Source organism: Nematostella vectensis, chromosome 11 (assembly GCF_932526225.1).
Source record: "Nematostella vectensis chromosome 11, jaNemVect1.1, whole genome shotgun sequence".
Classification (NCBI taxonomy): Eukaryota; Metazoa; Cnidaria; class Anthozoa; order Actiniaria; family Edwardsiidae; genus Nematostella; species Nematostella vectensis.
In genome coordinates this window covers 2,801,471-2,821,573 of record NC_064044.1, presented here as the reverse complement: position 1 = coordinate 2,821,573, position 20,103 = coordinate 2,801,471, and the positions used below count along the sequence as shown (strand labels likewise).

At 39.9% G+C, this 20,103-nt stretch overlaps 4 protein-coding genes across 6 annotated transcripts; 1 reads left to right on the top strand and 3 right to left on the bottom strand.

Moving 5' to 3' along the window:
- The first annotated feature begins 47 nt into the window (after positions 1-47).
- LOC5505759 (biogenesis of lysosome-related organelles complex 1 subunit 5) lies at positions 48-1,376 on the top strand. Its single transcript, XM_001626489.3, has one exon. The coding sequence runs from the start codon at positions 86-88 to the stop codon at positions 578-580; it is 495 nt and encodes a 164-aa protein (XP_001626539.2). The 5' UTR covers positions 48-85; the 3' UTR covers positions 581-1,376.
- A 1,397-nt stretch (positions 1,377-2,773) lies between these two features.
- On the bottom strand, positions 2,774-5,470 carry LOC5505769 (F-box only protein 5). Of its 3 annotated transcripts, none has more exons than XM_048734039.1 (4): positions 4,942-5,470; positions 4,557-4,665; positions 3,429-3,786; positions 2,774-3,390 (listed from the first exon to the last, which is right to left on the bottom strand). In XM_048734039.1, exons 1-3 carry the CDS (start codon positions 5,445-5,447, stop codon positions 3,526-3,528), a joined length of 876 nt encoding a protein of 291 aa, XP_048589996.1. In that variant the 5' UTR covers positions 5,448-5,470; the 3' UTR covers positions 2,774-3,390; positions 3,429-3,525. The 3 variants fall into 3 exon arrangements, with proteins under 3 accessions (XP_048589996.1, XP_048589995.1, XP_048589994.1); XM_048734038.1 differs by having other exon boundaries at positions 2,774-3,384; positions 3,423-3,945; positions 4,942-5,465; XM_048734037.1 differs by having other exon boundaries at positions 3,429-3,945; positions 4,942-5,464.
- A 168-nt stretch (positions 5,471-5,638) lies between these two features.
- LOC116613537 (PCNA-associated factor) lies at positions 5,639-8,116 on the bottom strand. Its single transcript, XM_032374101.2, has 3 exons — positions 7,966-8,116; positions 7,092-7,235; positions 5,639-6,628 (listed from the first exon to the last, which is right to left on the bottom strand). Exons 1-3 carry the CDS (start codon positions 8,000-8,002, stop codon positions 6,483-6,485), a joined length of 327 nt encoding a protein of 108 aa, XP_032229992.2. The 5' UTR covers positions 8,003-8,116; the 3' UTR covers positions 5,639-6,482.
- Positions 8,117-9,424: 1,308 nt separating this feature from the next.
- LOC5505768 lies at positions 9,425-18,648 on the bottom strand. Its single transcript, XM_032374093.2, has 11 exons — positions 18,242-18,648; positions 16,789-16,831; positions 16,518-16,706; positions 16,219-16,346; positions 14,831-14,969; positions 13,873-14,145; positions 12,947-13,222; positions 12,457-12,627; positions 11,658-11,834; positions 11,056-11,289; positions 9,425-10,458 (listed from the first exon to the last, which is right to left on the bottom strand). The coding sequence occupies exons 1-11, from the start codon at positions 18,620-18,622 to the stop codon at positions 10,139-10,141; spliced, it is 2,331 nt and encodes a 776-aa protein (XP_032229984.2). The 5' UTR covers positions 18,623-18,648; the 3' UTR covers positions 9,425-10,138.
- Positions 18,649-20,103: the final 1,455 nt, after the last annotated feature.

Sequence of the window (20,103 nt, the reverse complement as noted above, 5' to 3'; positions counted from 1 at the left end):
AGGTTCGGAAGTGCTCGATAGAACGAGCAATATCCGAAAAATCTTCGGCGTGTGTTCGGACTTTGTTGTTATAGAGTACACAAAGATGGCGGGGGAGAAAATGGTCAGAGATATATCAGGCGTATATGCAAGGTTATTTGACCACAGAGCTGTGTTACAAGCGGAATGTAAATACATGCTTCGTGAATTTGAGGGTAAAAGGAATGACAGAGAGCTGGAAAGACTGCGAGAAAGCGAGCAAAAAATACGACAAGTTCAAGAAGAAATTCCAAAATGCATTACAGAGTCGGTAAAGTTGAAAGACCTTTTAGAAGAACTTAAAGTTGCTCGAGAAAAATGCCATGAGATTTTGGTAAAGGAGGAACAAGACCTTTTCAAAGAAAGGAGGGAAGAAATCTTTAGAGAATCTAAGAAAAACTGGGAAACATTCATGGGAGAGATCGCCGAAGAAGAAAAAAGGGTTGAAGAAGAATTCGAACAATCAGCCGAAAAATTGAGGGCTAGATACGGGGTCCAACTTGTTAGAAATCCTAAGGAGCCGGACGATAAAGGAGAACTGCAACCACAAGAAATTGCATAGGCAGAACAAAAACTGTTGATCACGCATTAGAAAAAGGGCTTACAGGGTCGTCATTGCCTTCCCCCCACCATATATACTTCTCGAACATGTTTTGGAATAATGAGATAAGTGATAATTAATAATAAGTAGAGTTATAAAGCGCTTACTCTTAATTAATAATAATTTGATGATTTCTATAGCGTGTTCTAACATGACAAGATGATCCAAAGTGCTTACCATCTTGGAAGGGGTATTTGCTGGTTGAAATAAGTTTATCTATTAAATGTCATGGCATATTAGAAATCAGGTAATGAATGAAATGTACAATTTATGCCATTATGATGCTAGAGTATACCTTTTTGCCATTATAGACAAATTTGCTGTTGGCCACCTCTGTGAATTCAAAATCCTTGTCTTTTAGGGTATAGTGCAAATTCGATCAACGATCTAAACCAATAGATGGCTTTTATGTTTTTACTGTCTTGGGGAATTGATTGGTCACACTAGTATAATTGAGCATGTGCTATTCCCAGACAAGAAATGGATTTGAATTCTAGGTGGCTGCACAACAACAAATTTGGCTATAAAATGTTGATTTTGGTCACTTCTTTGTACTGCAAGTCATGGGGTAAACTATTTTGTTATGATAGTTGCTTGCATTTTAGGGGATGGTTAATTATTTTACATGCTGACCAAGGAGGAAGCTTTTAAAGTTTGTTGCCTCAACTGAACTATATTCAACTCTTGTCACTAGGGACACCCTTTGGTCCATTAAAAGTGAGGGTGTGTAAAAGGAGATAATATATTTTCTGTCATATCTTTGTAGTGTGGTGTCATTGGGGGGTTGTATCTCTATAATAGCCCCAGGGTTTGTACAATTTTTCACAAATCAAATTCAAGGACTTATAGACTTCAAGGACATATAAGAAATTCAAGGACAAATTTAACAAAGAATTTATACAAGCATTAAGGCCAACATTTTTCCCCAAGTTTTATCAAAGCTTTTTTTTTTAAATTGTACATTGAAACATACACAAGTATCATGAATTACTGGTAAGCAACTGTTATTAAACAGCGATTTCAATGTTTGATGTTCGCCTACAGATTTTCAACTTTTTGAATTCTCAAACTTCTCTTCCTCTTATTTCAAAGCCTTTTGCATTTCCTTAGCACAAATTTGCAGTGCATTCGACTTAGTGAGGAGGCTCACCGAAAGGCAATTTCTCGAGCTTTGAGGAACATAAATGTGTAAAAGGATTTGATTTCGACTACAATGTAAAGTGCGTGTCAGTGTGTATTCAAGGAACACAGCGCTTGTTAAAGTTGTGCATCATTTTAAATAGCGAAACAAAAGCTTGCAAATCTTGCAAACAAAACCTATTGTTTAGCAAAATGGGTGACTTTTATTTCGAAAACTGTGATCCGTGTAACGTTAAGGCCTCAAAATCAAAAGTTTGAGATAACAAAAAGGATCAGTTTTGAAACACAAAGTGAAAGAAATCTGATTGGTATCCTAAATGGTTTCTCGAATTTGACTTCTAATTATATTTAAAAGCCATCGGCACTTTTTTTAGTCTCGGGATACATAAAGTACTTAAGAAGCATTTTAAAGCTAACTTTATCTCAATTCTCTCTAGCTTTGGGTCAGAATCGAGAAAAGCATCTTAAAAAATCACTTATTTAACTGCAGATTTCAGCCACATTATTTAAAATAATGTTATTGATGTCAACCTGGCCAACTGGGGCAATAGCGCGGTTTGCAAAAAACATTCAAATAAGCTTCACTTGTGTTTCTTTTATCAATTTTTAAAGGACTGTTGATAAGAATTCAAGCACTTTCCAGACCTTGAATTTCAAATTTTAGAATTCAAGAACTTTCGAGGTTTTCAAGGACTGCAGACATTTGAGAATGGCTACTTGCTAGACTACCATTGACAAACTCATAGAAATTGTGCTCTTACCCTGGCTGCCCAAAGTTAAGAGGGTCTAGTTTAAGTGGTAAGGGTTTATGTTGAAGGGGTTCTTAGGGCAAAAGAAAAAAAAGACCTAGAAATCTGGGTGATTACTTCAGATATGAAAGTGGTCACTGCGCACACTAATCTTATTACAAAATTGCAAAAATAACATAATTGATTGTACAAAACCTTGGAGTGTTTCTATTACCTATATAAGGGATTGTCTTTTAAGAAGGTTGTCAACAACCAGACAACTTTGTGAATCAAAATCTTTCTCATAAATTTCTGCAAATTGTATCTGTCTTTATTTACACATATTTTACAAGTGTACAAAGGGAAACAATTGAGACAAAAAAAAAAAACATGAGATGACTGACCAGCAGCAGTACCACTCTTACTTTTGTGTTATTTCAACTTGTTATTACAGTATCTAAGAGAAGTTTGAAACATTGAAGCCACAGAACCAGGGTAACCTAAGCCAATATCCACCTTTATGGTGCCAAAGGCTAATCTTTTCCAGGTTTACCAAGACTTAGTGGTAAGTTCTCACTAGGACACAAGCACAATATAATGTGCTAATGCAACACAACTTAGAATCTGTTAATACGAAATGCCCAAAAATCAGGAAGTTGCATTATGTTATGCATGCTTGAGTGTTCAATCGACATTCATAAACTAGTTGCCTAGGGCTTGTGTCCTAGTAAGAACCAACATTTATTCTTGTTGATTACTAGCCGACAAATTAGTTACACAAAGACCAATAAATGAAACTCCAAACTAGATAAGGTTATGCTAGCGTGAAGATGGTTATTTTCACATATTCAAGTCTGTAGACGAGCAATATACCATAAACAAGCATAATAATACTATCTACATGTATAAGTAGTGTCATATAATAATAATACTATCTACATGTATAAGTAGTGTCATATAAAAAGTATTTACATATGTACATAAATAAAATTAATTTAATATAAGATTCTAACTAAATTATGTAGCAGGCTTTTTGCATCACAGCCGTCTTAGACTGTCTCTGATTCTTTTGCTTGCCTGATTTTTCTTTGCTTTCCTTGTCCTTAATTGCCTTTTCTCCTCAGGGGCTGTTCTCAACTCTTGGCAGCTCTCACTTGTGTGGTTTTCAATGTCTCTTAGGCAATAAGGGCAAAATTCATTGCCACATCTCTCGCAGATGCATTGAGCAACATTTTGCACTTGTGTGTAGTTTGAAGGGGATGTGCATCTAGGACAAAGTCTTCTCTCTGAGACTGGAGTCTGGGGATTGACAAACATTTCTGTTGTGACTGCTGAGGACTCAGTAGGCTTAATGCTGACTACTTGGCTGATACTCTTTGCTGTGTTCATGTCAATTGTAAGTAAAGGGATTCTGGGTCTTGGGTGATCTTTTGAACTTTGAGGTGTTCCCAGATTCTCCTACAATGAGAAAGAGGTAAGCAACAGTGTGAGGGGTGAAGAACTAAGCAGAAGTGAATTTGTTTTGTCAATCTAATTTGTTGGGACTTTGCCATAGCATTGTAAACTGTGATTTGAGGCCCCTGCCTCAGTGAAAAGGAAAATCACTGTGTAGACTCAAATTTCGAAGAAGACAGGCTCACACAAAATTAGCATTTGACAAAATCAGCCTTTAAAGTAAATGTAAAGAACATGAGAATATTTCAGTAAATTTAAACGATTTTTACATCACAGAGTATCCAAAATCCCCCAAGCCTCATTTTTGTTGATTCAGGGGCGGATCCAGGATTTCAAAATGGGGGGTGGATAATGGTTGGGTAGACAGCTCATTACTGAGCCAGTGGTTCTTGGTGGATAACTACCTGACTACACTTTACGCTAGATTGGATTTGTCACGTCAAGCAGGTGAAGCCATTTATCTTCTTAAAGCAAGTATTTTTTTTTCTAAAAAAAGGGGGGGTGGATATCCACCCCCTGTATCTGCCCCTGTGATTGTACATGTTCAGACGTTTTATTAGCGTTGGGGGGTCAGTGCCATCATTTATCTATTTATTTATTATTTGTAAACACACCTTTCCCTTTAGAGTACAGTATTGGCGTCTTTCTCGTAAATGAGACCTCCAGCGATCTGAGAGGAAGTCTTCAACAAACTGTCTCCAGCGTTGGCATACTGAAGCGAATCTATAAAGGGAACCAAGAAAAAAATATTTTTACACAAGTAATATGTCACTGAGTATTAAGACCAGAAATAAATAACAACACACTTGAAATAAAAATCACGGAAACGTAGACAATAAGAATACTATAAAAGAAAGCAATTCCTTTGACCGGCATCGCACGTTGATTGAATCAAAAGCGCGCGAATAGTGTGGAAATTAGCAAGGCTAATACTTTCTTGGCGTGCCCGCTTTCTCAACTTGAATTAAAATATCTACAAATAAAACACCAAAAACAAACCTTATCAGATCACTATCGCCAAGCTTGTGGCAGATTTTATAGCAAATACGATCGGCACCCAACGTGAGGAGCTCAGATATGATGTCGATTTTGTCGCTGACATGCTTCCCTATGATTCTGTCCTCTGGTAGCAAAGATGAACGTGACGAACACGATTTGGAGATTCTAGACTCCTGATCGCTTTCCTCGGTTTGTAGATCCAATCGAGGAACATCATCAAGGTTTTTGAAGTTAGGGACAGGACTCCTTTCCGATGATGATGGCGGACTCAAAAAGACTGACGAAGTTAGACCAAAGATTGGCGTTACGCGGCCAAAATCTTGCATGTCTTTCGCCTTTTCTGCACTCTCGGGGGTGAAAAAGCAGCTTGATTGCGTGTAAGAGTGTTCCATTGTACGTTTTGAGTGATCGCAGTAGTGATTTTCACACTGTTTACTAGTTGAAGCTCTGTATTTCTGCATGTTATTGTTGGTTGCTCGCGTCGAATAACAAAATCCGCGCCACATAATTTTTGAGTCAACCCGCCGAACCAAACCGACCAATCACAGAGCAGCATGGTCAAGCGAAAGACGCTCGGCCCCAGGGTTCCAAATACACCACAGGAAACCCAAACAGTGTAATGGAATAAAACAAATTTTGCAATAAATAAACCTAGATTACACTAAAAATCCATATAGAATTCTTAGAGCAGCTTTGGTTTTGGGTCGCAAATTACATTTTATTCTGATAGTAAAATTACATTTTGATAAAGTCACAGACAGCTCCAAGGCCATGCCATCGAGGTTGTAAAAGTATGGGGAAATTTGTTACATTATAAAAATTGTGGAAAATAAAACAAAAAAGCTTATAATATTTTTAAGTCTTTCTTTATTTCATTGTTCCAGATGTAATTATTATCAGGGATGTAACACATGGGTGGGGCAACATACCCAAAAATATAGAAAGAACTACTTCTAATGAGCCCTTTCTAACAGGAAATTTATTGCAGATTCGTAAGCACATAACAAATTGATTTTTTGTTGTAATTTTACCACCATGCACTAGCTTGCCACTCTAAAAGTGAAACAATTCCTCAGTACAATTCGCCTATTGTTTAATCACCTAATTGTTCAATCAAAATGCCAAAAAGGGGATGCACTTAACCAGTGAGACAAAATGCACCACTGGACAGCTGTCAGTTTATTAAGCAAAATCGTGCTAAATTACTAGACCCTTTAGAAAAAAGAATTATGAAACCATAATTATTGTGAATGGTACAGCAGTTACAGAACCCCCCCCCCCCCTCCTCCTCACAACACCAGACGGAAAAATAACCTAGAAAATATATACACTAGAATAAGAAGCATACTGTACTTGGCTTGTGCTAAACACTAGAATATGAGAATTTTTTTTACAGTATATAAGTATATCACTTGCTTGCATTGCTTGTTGGGTATAATGAATGTGGATAACTTTTATCAACATGTAAACTACATATCCTTGTGAAAATGTATTCACAAATGCCTGTTGCCCTTTAAGTTACATGAGCCATTCTGAATGGTCTAGTTTTCTAATTCTTTGATGTCTTGGTCTGCAGTGGATTCTATAGTGCTCTCATTTGATGAGCTTGATGCTGTTTCCATATTTGTAGTGGTTAGTTTGTTTGACTGGTCTGTTTTGTCAATCTTTGTGAAGAAGGAATCCACACCTACAAGAAGTAAAGAAAAGTAAGTTTAAAAGGAAAAATTTGTGAGGAAATAACTTTGCCTCCAAATCGTAAAATTAAACTCTCACAAAATATGCTGACCCTTTTTCGCAAGATTAAGTGCCAGCAAAATATAGTACAAGCAAGGTACCATTTTGTTATCCTGGTGTTAAATTTGTGCTGTTTTTAATAGACTTTTTTTGCCATCCTGGTGTTAAATCTGTGTCATTTATCCTTGCGCCATTGGGTGTTCAATTTGTGTTGTTTCTAACTTACCTTTTTGCCATTTAGATTTGTGCTATTTTAATTTTTGTGTTTATTTTAATTTGCTTGTATTTTTTTTGTCATTTTGGTTGTTAAATCTGTGTTGTTATTTTTCATTTACCATTTAGCCATTCTGGTGTTAAATCTGTGTCACTTATCCTTACGCCATTTGGTTGTTAAATCTGTGTTGTTTATATGTTACCTTTTTGCCATTCTGGTGTTGGCCACCATCTGACCTGGTTACCTCCCCCGGCTGAGGACTTGTCAGGAGTCATTGCCGCTCCACTGCTGCACCCCCCTGATGAACCCCCTCCAACCTGCTTGCGGGGTGCCTTAGCAGCAACAGCTAAAGGGAGAGAGCACAACAGATACTTCATTCAAATCACAAAATTAGTAACTTGACGGTAGAATTTGCGACCATCACAAACCACTGCCAAGTAGCTGCAAATGGAAGCCAGTTGAGTTAGTAAACAATAAGCGAAATTTCATTAAATTTATGGGCATGGAGGAGAATCTATTACCTCCTGTCAGAGATCTGTCCCTTGAAGACTTTTTTAAAAATGAGCATGGAGATGAACAGCAACCCCCCTCCCCCTTCCCCGAACATTCCCTTCTCGAATCGCCTTACCAAGATTGTTTTTCTAAACCAACAAACATACAAAAAAATTCTCCAGATTCCCTATTTCTTAAGTCCCTATATAGGCTCTGGCGATGAAAATGATGACGACATTTTTCTATCGAGCTTAGCGTTTGAAAAAGGACATCCAATTAGACGCCATGTGATGAATCAAAACCAAAAGAATAAATACAAAAACCCAAATAGTCGTATTCGTGAACCAGAAGAATGAATACAATACACCAAAAACTGGAATTAGACTCTGCCAAAGTTTCGTCTTTAATAATACTTTTTTAGGGCAGACTGCCCTGAAGAAGTCTTTTTAAAGACTAAAATTAGTCAGAGTCGAATTCCAGTTTTTGGTGCATTCAAAACCAAAATATTTAAGTATTGTTTACTGTCAGTCTCTCAAGCCCTTCTCAAACCTAAGGCTCAAAGACAATAGAAACCAAACACCCACCTTTTCTTCCACAGCCGTCTGCTTTAGTCCTCACCATCCTGTAAACTCGCAAAGGCTCGAGAAAGGTAGGAGATATGGCGGGTGTTTGGTAGAGCGAACGAAGCCTTGATCAAAATTTGGCGCGTATTTTACGAGACCCGCGAAACACTGAAGCATCATGGGACTGTAACACAAGTCACAACACAAAAGGTCGATATAGTTCTTTGTCGTTCGTGTGAACCTTATTAGAAAATCGGATAACAAGTCAAAAGTCCTTGGGATAACGTTTTTTTTTTAATTCGGCGTTTTCTTTTTTTTAAATATTTTACACAGTTGTGACAGTTAGTAAAATTTGGCTCACTCCCATCCCATAAAGAAACGTATGTGCTGACGAAAACGGGGCTGGCAGCTGCGCGCGTCCTGGGTCCTACTGGGCCACAGTGGCCCGGGAAGGTTCTCAACTGCTCAATGGACTAAATGCTAGCCTGCGCGCAGCCGGAAAAAATAATCCAGTAAAATGTCATCCTTGTGAGTTCAAATTATCTTATATTTGTTTAGAAAGAGCAAGCGATTCTGAATTGGCTTGCCCTTACTAAACAAATATAGAATACTCTGAACTCACAAGGTTGAAAATTTACCGTGATATTAGTTAGCAGCATTTTGTAGAAAATTCCTAAGTGCCACTTAGTCGCAAAATATCCTCTCATATTTCGCGGGTCAGCGGCTACACGTATAGGCTATTTAGATTGCCTTGCCCTTTCTCAACAAATATAGCAATATAGAATACTTTGAACTCAACTAGGTCGACAATTTGCTGGGTTTTTTTAATCAATTAAGAACTTTCGGAACGTTTCGCGACTGTCGGGCATTAACTACGGCGTTTTAATATCCTTTACTTCCGGCCAACAAACAATAAACAATAAACAACAATATCCGATTATCTTAAACAAAGAACACGAGAAATATTTCAAAATTGTAAAAGCAGTGTGTCTATTGGAAGTTTCTTCGAGGATGTGACTGATAAAAAATAAAAAAATAAAAAAATGAATGAATGAATGAATAAAGGACCGCTGACGTTTGGAAGAGTTGCTAATGGTAATTGTTCTCTATTTTCCACAGAAAATATTGTGAGAATTTACCCTTTATTTTACTGGACACTGTATTTTGGCTTAAATTCGGAGGCGGGGGGAGGGGAGTGGGGGTTGACTCTTCTCGGTTTACCTGTGGTCTCAACCGTTTCGGTGAGTGCACAGGTATAGAGGCCGAACCGGATATTTCAGAGGACCCCCCTTAGGGACTGTTGGACTCTATAGAAACCGTTTATTCTCCATGTCTTAGTTGTACCGAACAGTACAAAGGTCACCCAGAGACGTATGAAGTTATAAAAAGATTGTAATACCTCGAGTATCGAAAGCTTAAAAGAAATGGAGGAGAAGATTCAGACTTCACACGAGCATCAAAAACTTAAGATAGCACAATGTAAGGCACAAAGTCAATTGTATTGAGAATTTCATAACGATTCTCTAACAATACTTCTAGGTAACCTGCCTTCACTGAACAGTGCTTTTATAGGTGCGAGTCGACAAGATGCGAAAACACATCTTCATGACCGCCCAATACATGAGACCCATACAGATCCAAACTTAACAATATCTTACAAAGATGATGACCTACATTTTCTGCTAGTATATTAACGTCATTCAAACATGTGCAAAATGCAGCAACAAAAATCTAATATGCTTCCTGTTTGCTTATTTCAAGTACTATAGGTAAATACCTCTACCATAATGGATTGACAAAAATGATAACTGGTGGCAATTATCGCGTGAGACCAATTATAACAATTGCTATCGGAAATTTATAAGAATTGATTCCAAATCTGATATGAGTACCAGTTACCATTTCTAATCGATAAGCTTCGATAGCAGGCCGGTTTCTACTTAGCGAGCATTTGACAAAAGAGGAGAGCTGAACGGGTGCCAGCAGAGAGATATTAACAAATAGATCTCATTTTTGCGTGCATCTATCCTCTAATAGATGCACAGATGACGTCGCAGCGTGCGTCATTAACAAAGAAGTACGCAACGTGACGCAGTCGAAAAAGACGTAACTATCTCTGACCGTTTTCTAGAACCCCCCCCCCCCCCCAACTTTCAGCTCCTCCAGCCCTAGATCGTGGATCGTACAAGAACATTTAAGTCGTCTGTATGAAGACTTCATAGTCATCAGGCCTAAAGTTATAAGCTCCAGATAACAATTTCTGAGCTTCCCCTCCGATATAGCCTCTTATCTGTACATAGGAGTGCCCAAAGTTAAGGTACGAGTTCCCGTTATTGATGGCGTCGTTGGCGAGGTAAATATCATGCCCGCCACCAAACGTTGGACCGTAGTTACCATTCCCATATATGGAGTTTGAAAGTCTCCACACTCTGGTCTTGAAGGGGCGGATGTTGTAATGGTTTTTGAAGGAGAATATGAAACTGTTAGGTGCTTCTGTGTACGATCCTCCAGAATCTAAAACACAGGAAATTAACTAATTGATCTTAATAATCTTCTTATCATTGCTACCATTATTCCGGACCTAGGTCCTCTGTGCTCGGCAGCATTCTAGTCGCATCATAAGCATAATCACAATCATCATCATCACTACTAATATCTTTACCACTATCGCCATCATCAACAACGTCATCATAACCAATATATAATCCTTACCATCATTACTTTCATCATCACTATCACTATCACCATCACTATCACCATCATAATCATTGCTATAACCTATCATCAAACCCATCACCTTATCTTTACCATCATCATTGTCATCATCATTATCATTATCACCATCACTATCATCATCATAATCATTGCTATAACTTATCATCAAACCCATCACCTTATCATTACCATCATCATTGTCATCATCATTATCATTATCACCATCACTATCACCATCATAATCATTGCTATAACCTATCATCAAACCCATCACCTTATTATACCACTAGCAACACCCTTATCTTGTATTTGAAACCATAGACTTTATTATGGACATAACCATAGACTTTAGCGAGAGCATCCCTTTTTTTACTTCCTAGAGCCTCGTGTACTTACGCCAGCTGGCTTCCGTGTAGCCACCAAAAATGTACTCTCCGACCTTGATGATGGTGATACTAGGACCCTTGTTGTCACACTGTCCGTGGAACGTGCTGGCGGACCACCCATGCTGGACCGCGTGGTAACACGTGACCCATCGCGTTGGGACCGCGCAGACTGGGGCGAGCCATTCGTTTAGTAGCGCATAGTACTCGGTTTGATTTTGCAGGATTGTTGAGTACAGCTCTTGACCTAATCATGAAAAATGTTAGGTTTTCAAGCGGATTCTTGATAAGATTGAAGATGTGGATGTTGTTGCCTATCTTAACATTTTACCTTACCAAGGCTATTAATTCAATTTTAAGAATCCTAGAGCAGGTCTTGTATTGTTTCGTCAGCAAATAAGTTTTGGGGAGCATTCTGGGCCCCTTCAATGATCACATGCTGTTGTCAATATCATGTCCCTTTTACACGTGAAATGTTTTAATGATCACATTGCCTTTGTGAAGTTCATTAGAACGTCATACATGATATGGATTAATGATCACTTGCCGTTGTGAAGTTCATTATAACCTCAGACGGGATAAGGATAAGTGACCACGTGCCTCGACCATTGTTACCTTTGCATATTGGTTGCGGATGGCTCCACGTGCCGTTTTCTGTGCACTGTATCTTGGCCTCTCCCCTCAGCCAGTAACCATGGTGACACTCGTATGTGACAGACTCTCCGGCCCAAAATTTATCACCACGCATGAGGCCGTGGTTGAGTGGTTCTGGCTCCGAACATTGAATATGACCTGAAAGGAAAAAAAGCAGCAATATTCAACTGCAGCCCAAATGGTCCAGGACAAATAATGATTGTGTTTTTGGGCGAAGATGAGGAAAGGTTATGACACTGTCAGAACCATGGCAAAACAGAGCTCCACGAATTACGTGCAAGATATTACTCTTATAGATTGGCTGAGGGGTGTGCGCAGCCATAGGTATCATATAAAAAAAGCAAAGTATTTGAAGATTCCTTAATAATAAATGACCCACTTTTTGGCTTCCAGGGGAGGGGGGGGGGGGGCTGCGTGCGCACCCAGCGTACTCGCCTAGATGGAATGCTATGCTTTTGACAACACTTCTAACACGTGCGGCTGTAGGGTATTGTGGGGGTGGATAAATAAGGTTGGACACTACTGATTAATGTCCGAATGGAGCTTACTACATATCTAAAATCGGAAATTGTCCAAAACAACGCTTGTTGTGTTGTGCTCTGCTCTGCTGTGGTAGCATGGTAGTAGGTGCGGTAAGAGGTGGGAATATAAACTAGGTATTGGGTCGCTGTGTTGTGCTGTGCATTGAAGTGAATACAGCAACGAACAGCAGTAGTGATGCAGGTGATGAACAAAGTACTTCCATGGAGGATCAACTTACAAGTAGTATTGATATCACTCCAGTTTCCGGAGGTAAGACACATGCGACTAGACGGTCCCACTAGCTTGTATCCATGGTTACAGACATACGTCACTATCTCTCCTGCCCAAAACTGATTACCAATGCGGTAACCGTCATCCGGGACCCCAGGATCACCGCAACCAATCAATTCTAAGGATAGAATAAATAATAAGCCAATCAGCAACTAAATACGGAGATTATCAGCCAATCAACACTAAGATAGAGATGATTGAAAATAGAAAAAAATGCTGTTTATTTAAGAGTGGATAGGACATAAGTACTGAGGTATGTTATGCTTATTAATGTTCGCCACGTTTCAGATTTGATATTTCATACCACAAGTAACCGCTCAATGAAATTGAGGGATCTATGGAGCAACTTATAGCAAGTATTTAGTTAGTTTATTTGATACTAAAAAAATCACTTTAAATTCTATAGAAAAGCAGCCCAAGAAGCTGGACTAGCTCACCAACATGTGATACGAACTCTGCGGTGCCATTGTCGAAGTTTCTAAAGAAGCACTGGTAGTCCCCTTGGTCTTCAGGTTGGAAGTAGGGCATGACAAGACTTCCCTCGCGCGTATTTGCTTCACTTCGTGAATCATTGGTAGAGATGAGTCTTCCGTCTTTGCTCCACTCGATGGTCGGGGTCGGGGAGCCTTGTGCTGCGCATGTCAATTGCAATGTAGCGCCCCTGCGCTGGACAGTTACAACAGGCGGCGGAGATTTGGTAATAGTAGGCGGCACTAGAGGTGGAAACAAGAACTGGTGATGGTATGAGGCCTGTCAACACGACCAGTGCAAACATAGAACCAACTGATGATGGTATGAGGCCTGTCAACACGACCAGTGCAAACATAGAACCAACTGATGATGGTATGAGGCCTGTCAACCCGACCAGTGCAAACATAGAACCAACTGATGATGGTATGAGGCCTGTCAACACGACCAGTGCAAACATAGAACCAACTGGTGATGGTATGAGGCCTGTCAACACGACCAGTGCAAACATAGAACCAACTGATGATGGTATGAGGCCTGTCAACTCGACCAGTGCAAACATAGAACCAACTGGTGATGGTATGAGGCCTGTCAACTCGACCAGTGCAAACATAGAACCAACTGATGATGGTATGAGGCCTGTCAACACGACCAGTGCAAACATAGAACCAACTGATGATGGTATGAGGCCTGTCAACTCGACCAGTGCAAACATAGAACCAACTGTTACAAAGTTGTGAACTCAGTCCAAACTGTTTGTTACAGGATTTACTGTTAACACGATCAATGTGAACATTGCTCCAAGTGTTAATTACCAACAGGATGTACAGTTAACACGATCAATGTAAACACCCGACTGCTACACAGTGTGAACACAGCCCTAGCTGTTACTTACCAACAGGATACACAGTTAACACGATCAATGCAAACACAGACCCCAGCTTGTTGGTCCCTGTGCACATGTACGGGCCACGGTCTTGTTGCTCAGTCTTCTTGATAATAAGCCTTCGGCCTGCTTGCCTGGTACGGCCAGAGTGTATTTGCTGTAGCGCACGCGTCCACTCAATGTGAGGGGGCGGGAAGCCGAAGATGTCACAAGTTAAGGTCGTCTCCCATCCAATGTAGCCAGGGAGATAAACGGGTGGTGGCTGGACGAACCGCGGAATTACTGCAATGATCGACTGGGTATCAGTTTAAGATTTCTCTTTGTAAACAAAGTTAGGGCCGTAGCCCGGAACCATGTCATTATTATCACCATCATTATCATCAACAATATTATATCACCTCAAACGTGAATATATCACGACCATCAGCATCGTCATCAACAACACAAATATTATATCACCTCAAACATTAAATATATCACGACCATCAGCATCGTCATCAACAACACAAATATTTTATCACCTCAAACATTAAATATATCACGACCATTAGCATCGTCATCAACAACACAAATATTATATCACCTCAAACATTGAATACATCACGACCATCAGCATCGTCATCAACAACACAAATATTATATCACCTCAAACATTGAATACATCACGACCATCAGCATCGTCATCAACAACACAAATATTATATCACCTTAAACATTAAATATATCACGACCATCAGCATCGACATCAACAACACAAATATTATATCACCTCAAACATTGAATATATCATCACAAACAACGTCATGAACAAAACAGTATCACCACTACCATCGACAACATTGACACCGCCAACACAACCAACAACACTAACATCACAACCAGCACAGCCATTATCATCAGCACCATCACAATCAGTATCAATAACACAGCCACAAAAACCATAACAGATAAGAAATAAACTGCTTGCCGTTAACGATGAGCTCAAAGGTGATCCTAGCTGACCCTATGAAATTCTTCGCTTGGCATGTGTATGTCCCTCTGTCGTTGAATTGAACGCTCTCGAGGGTCATGGTGCCAATGTCAGTGCTGTATCGCTCCTTACTCACCTAGATATAAAGTAAAGATGTCATCTGATAGCAAAGCTTCAGAATTGTGTGGGACATAAGGGTATATAGTGTCTGCATGGCGAATCATTATACACTAAGCGTTCTATGAGATAATGTAAGGGACGTAAAGGACGTTAGCTGCTGATAAGCTGTTGTCAGTTGAGGAACCAGGAGATCACGGGGTCCTGTATGTCCCCCTCAGACGGACTGAAATTTTTAAACGAAATGCTTGGAGCTCTAATAAAAGCCACTTGCTCCCTTATAAGACCTTGTCAATATGCATGTAATGTTAGTATACCGCCATAGTATACCCAGGGGTAGATACAGGGGGGGGGGGGGGGGGGGGGTTGATGGATATCCACTCCCACCTTTTTGAGTAAAAAAAATCGAAAAGTCACTTTGTTTGAAGAAAATAAATGCTCGACCTATTTAGCGTGAAGTATTGAAGGGGCACTGGATCAGTTATAAGCCGTCCATCCGACCATTACCCCCCCCCCCCCCCCCCATTTTGAAATCCTGGATCCGCCTCTGATACCGTAATGTTTGAAAAAGCGCCGCGGCGCTTATAAAGTTTTTAATGCACCAAGGGGCCTATTCGGGGGAAGCACTTTTTTTTTGAAAATCCGTTTTAACTCTAAATAAAAAGTGCTTTTTGAATCTTCCCCAAAATCATAACAAAAATAAGCTCTCAATGATAAAATATTGTAGCGGCGCTACTGCCAGTTTTCGATACCCCTCCTCCTCCTCATCAAAGTCTACAAAGTGCACGATTAGGGCAGGAGCTTATTCGGAGGAGGAGCTTATTCTATATAGTGGGTCGTTATCGGAAAACACCGGGCCATGAACCGGGGGTTTTAACAACGTCACAGGCCCCGTTAGCCGGGAAAGTAACGAGCATTTAACATCAGATGAATGTTACTTTCCCCGCTATGTGCCGGGGGCGGGGTGCCGTGGTTTCGATTGACTGGTGCATTATTCAATAAAATACGTTTAAGCTGCAATTTTTGTCCTGTAAGTGAATATCATTATTTGATAAATTCCTTTGAAGAAGTCCTTTCGGATTCGTCAAGACAATATAAAAAATCAAGTATAACAAATCAACAATAATACACATGAAGTTTTGTTTATAATCGTGAACAACATTCGGTGACACAAATGCTTGCAGTCTGCGGCCTGTCAGAGCGGCTGTCAGAGGTCTGGGGCCAAGTTCCTGAAAACGTCGCGAAAAGCGGCTGTTTGTGCTACCTACCGGTTTGCCGTCATGTGACCAGGCGATCACAGGCTCCGGGAAGCCTGTGGCGATGCAGGGTATCTTTAGATTCTGTCCTTGTTTAGCGACTAGTGTTTCAGGTGGTCGAGTTGTAATTCGTGGAATGTCTGGCAATTTCAGAGACGATTCGTAGTTAAGTGCGGTTTTTGAAAGGAAACAAAGTTGTGATGATGCTAGTACTAAACTGATTGTTCAATGTATGCAATTGATCGAGATAAAAGTCCATGCAATGAAATTCGTTTCAGCACTAGGTAATAGATCGTAACTGCAGAACTTACCCAATGAATCTATGAGAACTGAGGTATTCCCTGAGAAAGCCCTTCCGTTTGGACCTTGTGGGCCCATAGGACCAGGGGGACCAACAGGGCCTCTTTTACCAGGCCATCCACGCACCCCTTTGGAGCCTGGCTTGCCCCTACGCCCTCTAGGACCTGTAGGACCTTGAGGACCCGGAGCTCCGGGTTTACCTGTGTCGGAGTGAGAGTTAGATTACAATTCTGATACCTTGTATGCTTTAAAGTATTAATTTCAGCACATTTTTCTACTTACCGCGTAGACAAACTGTGCGACTGGCATTTTCTCTTGTAATGATCTACAAGACATGATGGATTATTTCACGTTAGCCCTCCCTGGTTGCGTGACTGGTGATTGCGTGACTGGTGATTATGTGACTAGTGATTACGTGACTGGTGATTACGTGACTGCTGATTGCGTGAATATATTACGATTATTATTCTGAATATGATTTTTGAATATAAATATGACTATGATTATGCAAATTAACATAATTGTGATGACGATATGATGAATCTGGTGGAGACCATATGGTGATGATGAAGATGATGATGAATGGCGAAATAAATGTGGAGAAAGCACTAAAGAGAGGACAGGTGGATGACAATGATGACAATTCCCCCCTACACACACCCCTCGGATTGACAGACTATGATACATTTTAGCTGTACGATTTGGCAATTCCTGTAATAAGAAAAAGACCGCTTTTTGAATATAAACATTGTGTGATAATCGGGTCAGTGTACCTATGTCATAAGTCGCCATGTTACATTATTACATCCGTGAAAATAGTTTTTGTACCTTCAAAAAGGCAGTGCATGCCAAAACGTCAATTTTAAAACACAAATCACAGTTAAATCAAACACTAATCTTTTGAGTTAAATTAAAGGCACGAATTATTCGGGATTACTGTGGATGGCCGTGAGGCAATAGGGGCTGGGGAGAGCCATCATTTAAGGGTTACGTCACATAGCACAGTAAATCCCAAACAGCACACAGGTAACCCGGTCACATAGCACAGTGAATCCAAAACAGCACACAGGTAACCCGGTCACATAGCACAGTGAATCCAAAACAGCACACAGGAAAGCCGAACAGAACACCATGTTCTTGGCTGGACATATTACATTTTTTTTCTTGAGTATTTCCTCCAGCAATTGAAGAAGACAGGATCCGATATCGTCGGAAGACAAGAAATTCCAACTGTTAACTCTCAAAGGTCAACGCCATTTCAATACACGTCCTGACAAAACGCATACCTGATAGACTGATAGAGGCGATTAAGCGCAGAACAAAAAACAAACTGTCTAAACATTGCGGCAACGAGGAAGATAATAAAGATCAACAAACCCGTGCTTGATGAAGGCGGAAACGAAGTGCTTACGAATAATCGATAATTTGTGACTAGAGGACCCTTTCTTTGAGGTCTGTCAGTTTTTCCATGAGATAAATGCTGGAGATTATTTTTCGCTCTTATCTATTACGCTCCACATTATTTCGTCTTCTGTCATTCAACATAAAGAAAAATAAAATTCTCCAAATAATAATGCATCTAAATCACCCTGTCATAGCTATTTAAAATCAGTTTTTTTCTGGGAAAAGTTGTGGTTCTAAAATAAGCTCGTGCTGCATTGTACGGATGTACTGCGATTAAAGAAGTGAACGCACACTACAGAAAAACACGTTATTTTAAATGCAGCGGATGTACCTTTAGGCTGGATGACGGTCCAAATAGCATTAAGCATGTTTCCCTGCATTCACCGCACGAATCTGAACGAACAGATCTCGTCTGCCGCTCTCTCGCGTTTTCTGGCTTCGCTTGGTGGCCGGGGAATAGTACATCCTCCGCTCTCACGACTCTGTCATCTAGCGTGTGTACTTTATATGTAAGATACCCGACAGACACAAGCGTTAGCAGTAAGTTTAGTAGGATCCCGAGTTGTAAAAATAAGCTCTCCCGAGATTTTCGCCCTTCGTCCATGACAGGACACACTGTCTGTATAATCAATCTTGAGAGAATTTTCAAATCGTGAGACGTTTCAGCATTTGCGGAAGTCAATTCTCTGCCAAGAATCTGAAATAGCGTCATAGCTTAGGTTACTATATCGGATAATAACAATAGTATCGATTATGACTAGCGTGATGAGACATTAGCTGCGTGACGTTTTTTTTAGATGGTCACGCAATTTGAACAGATTTGACCGGAAGCATTTATTACGGGATTTAGGTTAAAGAGGCAATTGAACGCTTGTATAAAAAAAAAAACATTGTTTAATCTCCCTGCATAATTATTGGAAGCTATTGTATTATTAATTTCTCTGTATAATTACTGCATAACTTCCCTGTATAATCATTATATAATCTCACTGTATAATCATTGTATAATCTCCCTGTATATTCATTGTATAATCTCCGCGACGAGCCGCGCGAGAAAAAGTGACCCTTCATGGGGAAACGTACACTATGGCTTTGAGATTTTGCACATACCTTGCTCACGGAAAGAAATTCCGTGCGTTAGGCGTGTATTTTGGGCCTTGTAGCAGATATTGTAAACTGCTCACGTTGTAGCAGATATCGTAAACTGCTCACGTTGTAGCAGATATTGTAAACTGCTCATGTTGTAGCAGATATTGTAAACTGCTCACGTTGTAGCAGATATTGTAAACTGCTCATGTTGTAGCAGATATTGTAAACTGCTCACGTTGTAGCATATATTGTAACCTGCTCATGTTGTAGCAGATATTGTAAACTGCTCATGTTGTAGCAGATATTGTAACCTGCTCATGTTGTAGCAGATATTGTAAACTGCTCATGTTGTAGCAGATATTGTAAACTGCTCATGTTGTAGCATATATTGTAACCTGCTCATGTTGTAGCAGATATTGTAACCTGCTCATGTTGTAGCAGATATTGTAACCTGCTCATGTTGTAGCAGATATTGTAAACTGCTCATGTTGTAGCAGATATTGTAAACTGCTCATGTTGTAGCAGATATTGTAACCTGCTCACGTTGTAGCAGATATTGTAAACTGCTCACGTTGTAGCAGATATTGTAAACTGCTCATGTTGTAGCAGATATTGTAAACTGCTCATGTTGTAGCAGATATTGTAAACTGCTCATGTTGTAGCAGATATTGTAAACTGCTCACGTTGTAGCATATATTGTAAACTGCTCATGTTGTAGCAGATATTGTAAACTGCTCATGTTGTAGCAGATATTGGTAAACCATCTACTACAGTTTTCACGACGGATGTCTTTCCGTTTGTCCGTCCGCCCTTTCTTCCCTCCCGGCGTCAAAAAAAAAAAAAGATATTCATCTCATGACATAAGCATTGTATGACAGCCCATGGTTGTGGTAGGTGCCATGTAGGGGATGCAAAAAGATGGTCGGGTGTTGTGTGACGTCATCGATGCCGTCACTAAAAACAAAATTTTCCATATCCATAGCTGAAACATCGTCAGACAACCAAAATTAGAATGGATGCCATGAAAATGACAAGGGGGTGTTACACGATGGTCATGTGATGTGACGTCATCAATATGATCATCATCATCATCATCATCATCAA

Coding starts and splice junctions, on each gene's coding strand:
- LOC5505759 (XM_001626489.3), top strand. CDS start 86: ATGGCGGGGGAGAAAATGGTCAGAGATATATCAGGCGTATATGCAAGG.
- LOC5505769 (XM_048734038.1), bottom strand. CDS start 5,447: ATGTGGCGCGGATTTTGTTATTCGACGCGAGCAACCAACAATAACATG. Junction 4,666..4,941: donor GGCGATAGTGATCTGATAAG/GTTTGTTTTTGG, acceptor TTCCCTTTATAG/ATTCGCTTCAGTATGCCAAC. Junction 3,946..4,556: donor ACTGTACTCTAAAGGGAAAG/GTGTGTTTACAA, acceptor TTCTCATTGTAG/GAGAATCTGGGAACACCTCA.
- LOC116613537 (XM_032374101.2), bottom strand. CDS start 8,002: ATGGTGAGGACTAAAGCAGACGGCTGTGGAAGAAAAG. Junction 7,236..7,965: donor AGACGGCTGTGGAAGAAAAG/GTGGGTGTTTGG, acceptor CTCTCCCTTTAG/CTGTTGCTGCTAAGGCACCC. Junction 6,629..7,091: donor AACACCAGAATGGCAAAAAG/GTAACATATAAA, acceptor TACTTCTTGTAG/GTGTGGATTCCTTCTTCACA.
- LOC5505768 (XM_032374093.2), bottom strand. CDS start 18,622: ATGACGCTATTTCAGATTCTTGGCAGAGAATTGACTTCCGCAAATGCT. Junction 16,347..16,517: donor AGTTCTCATAGATTCATTGG/GTAAGTTCTGCA, acceptor TGAAATTGCCAG/ACATTCCACGAATTACAACT. Junction 12,628..12,946: donor AGAGTTCGTATCACATGTTG/GTGAGCTAGTCC, acceptor TTCTATCCTTAG/AATTGATTGGTTGCGGTGAT.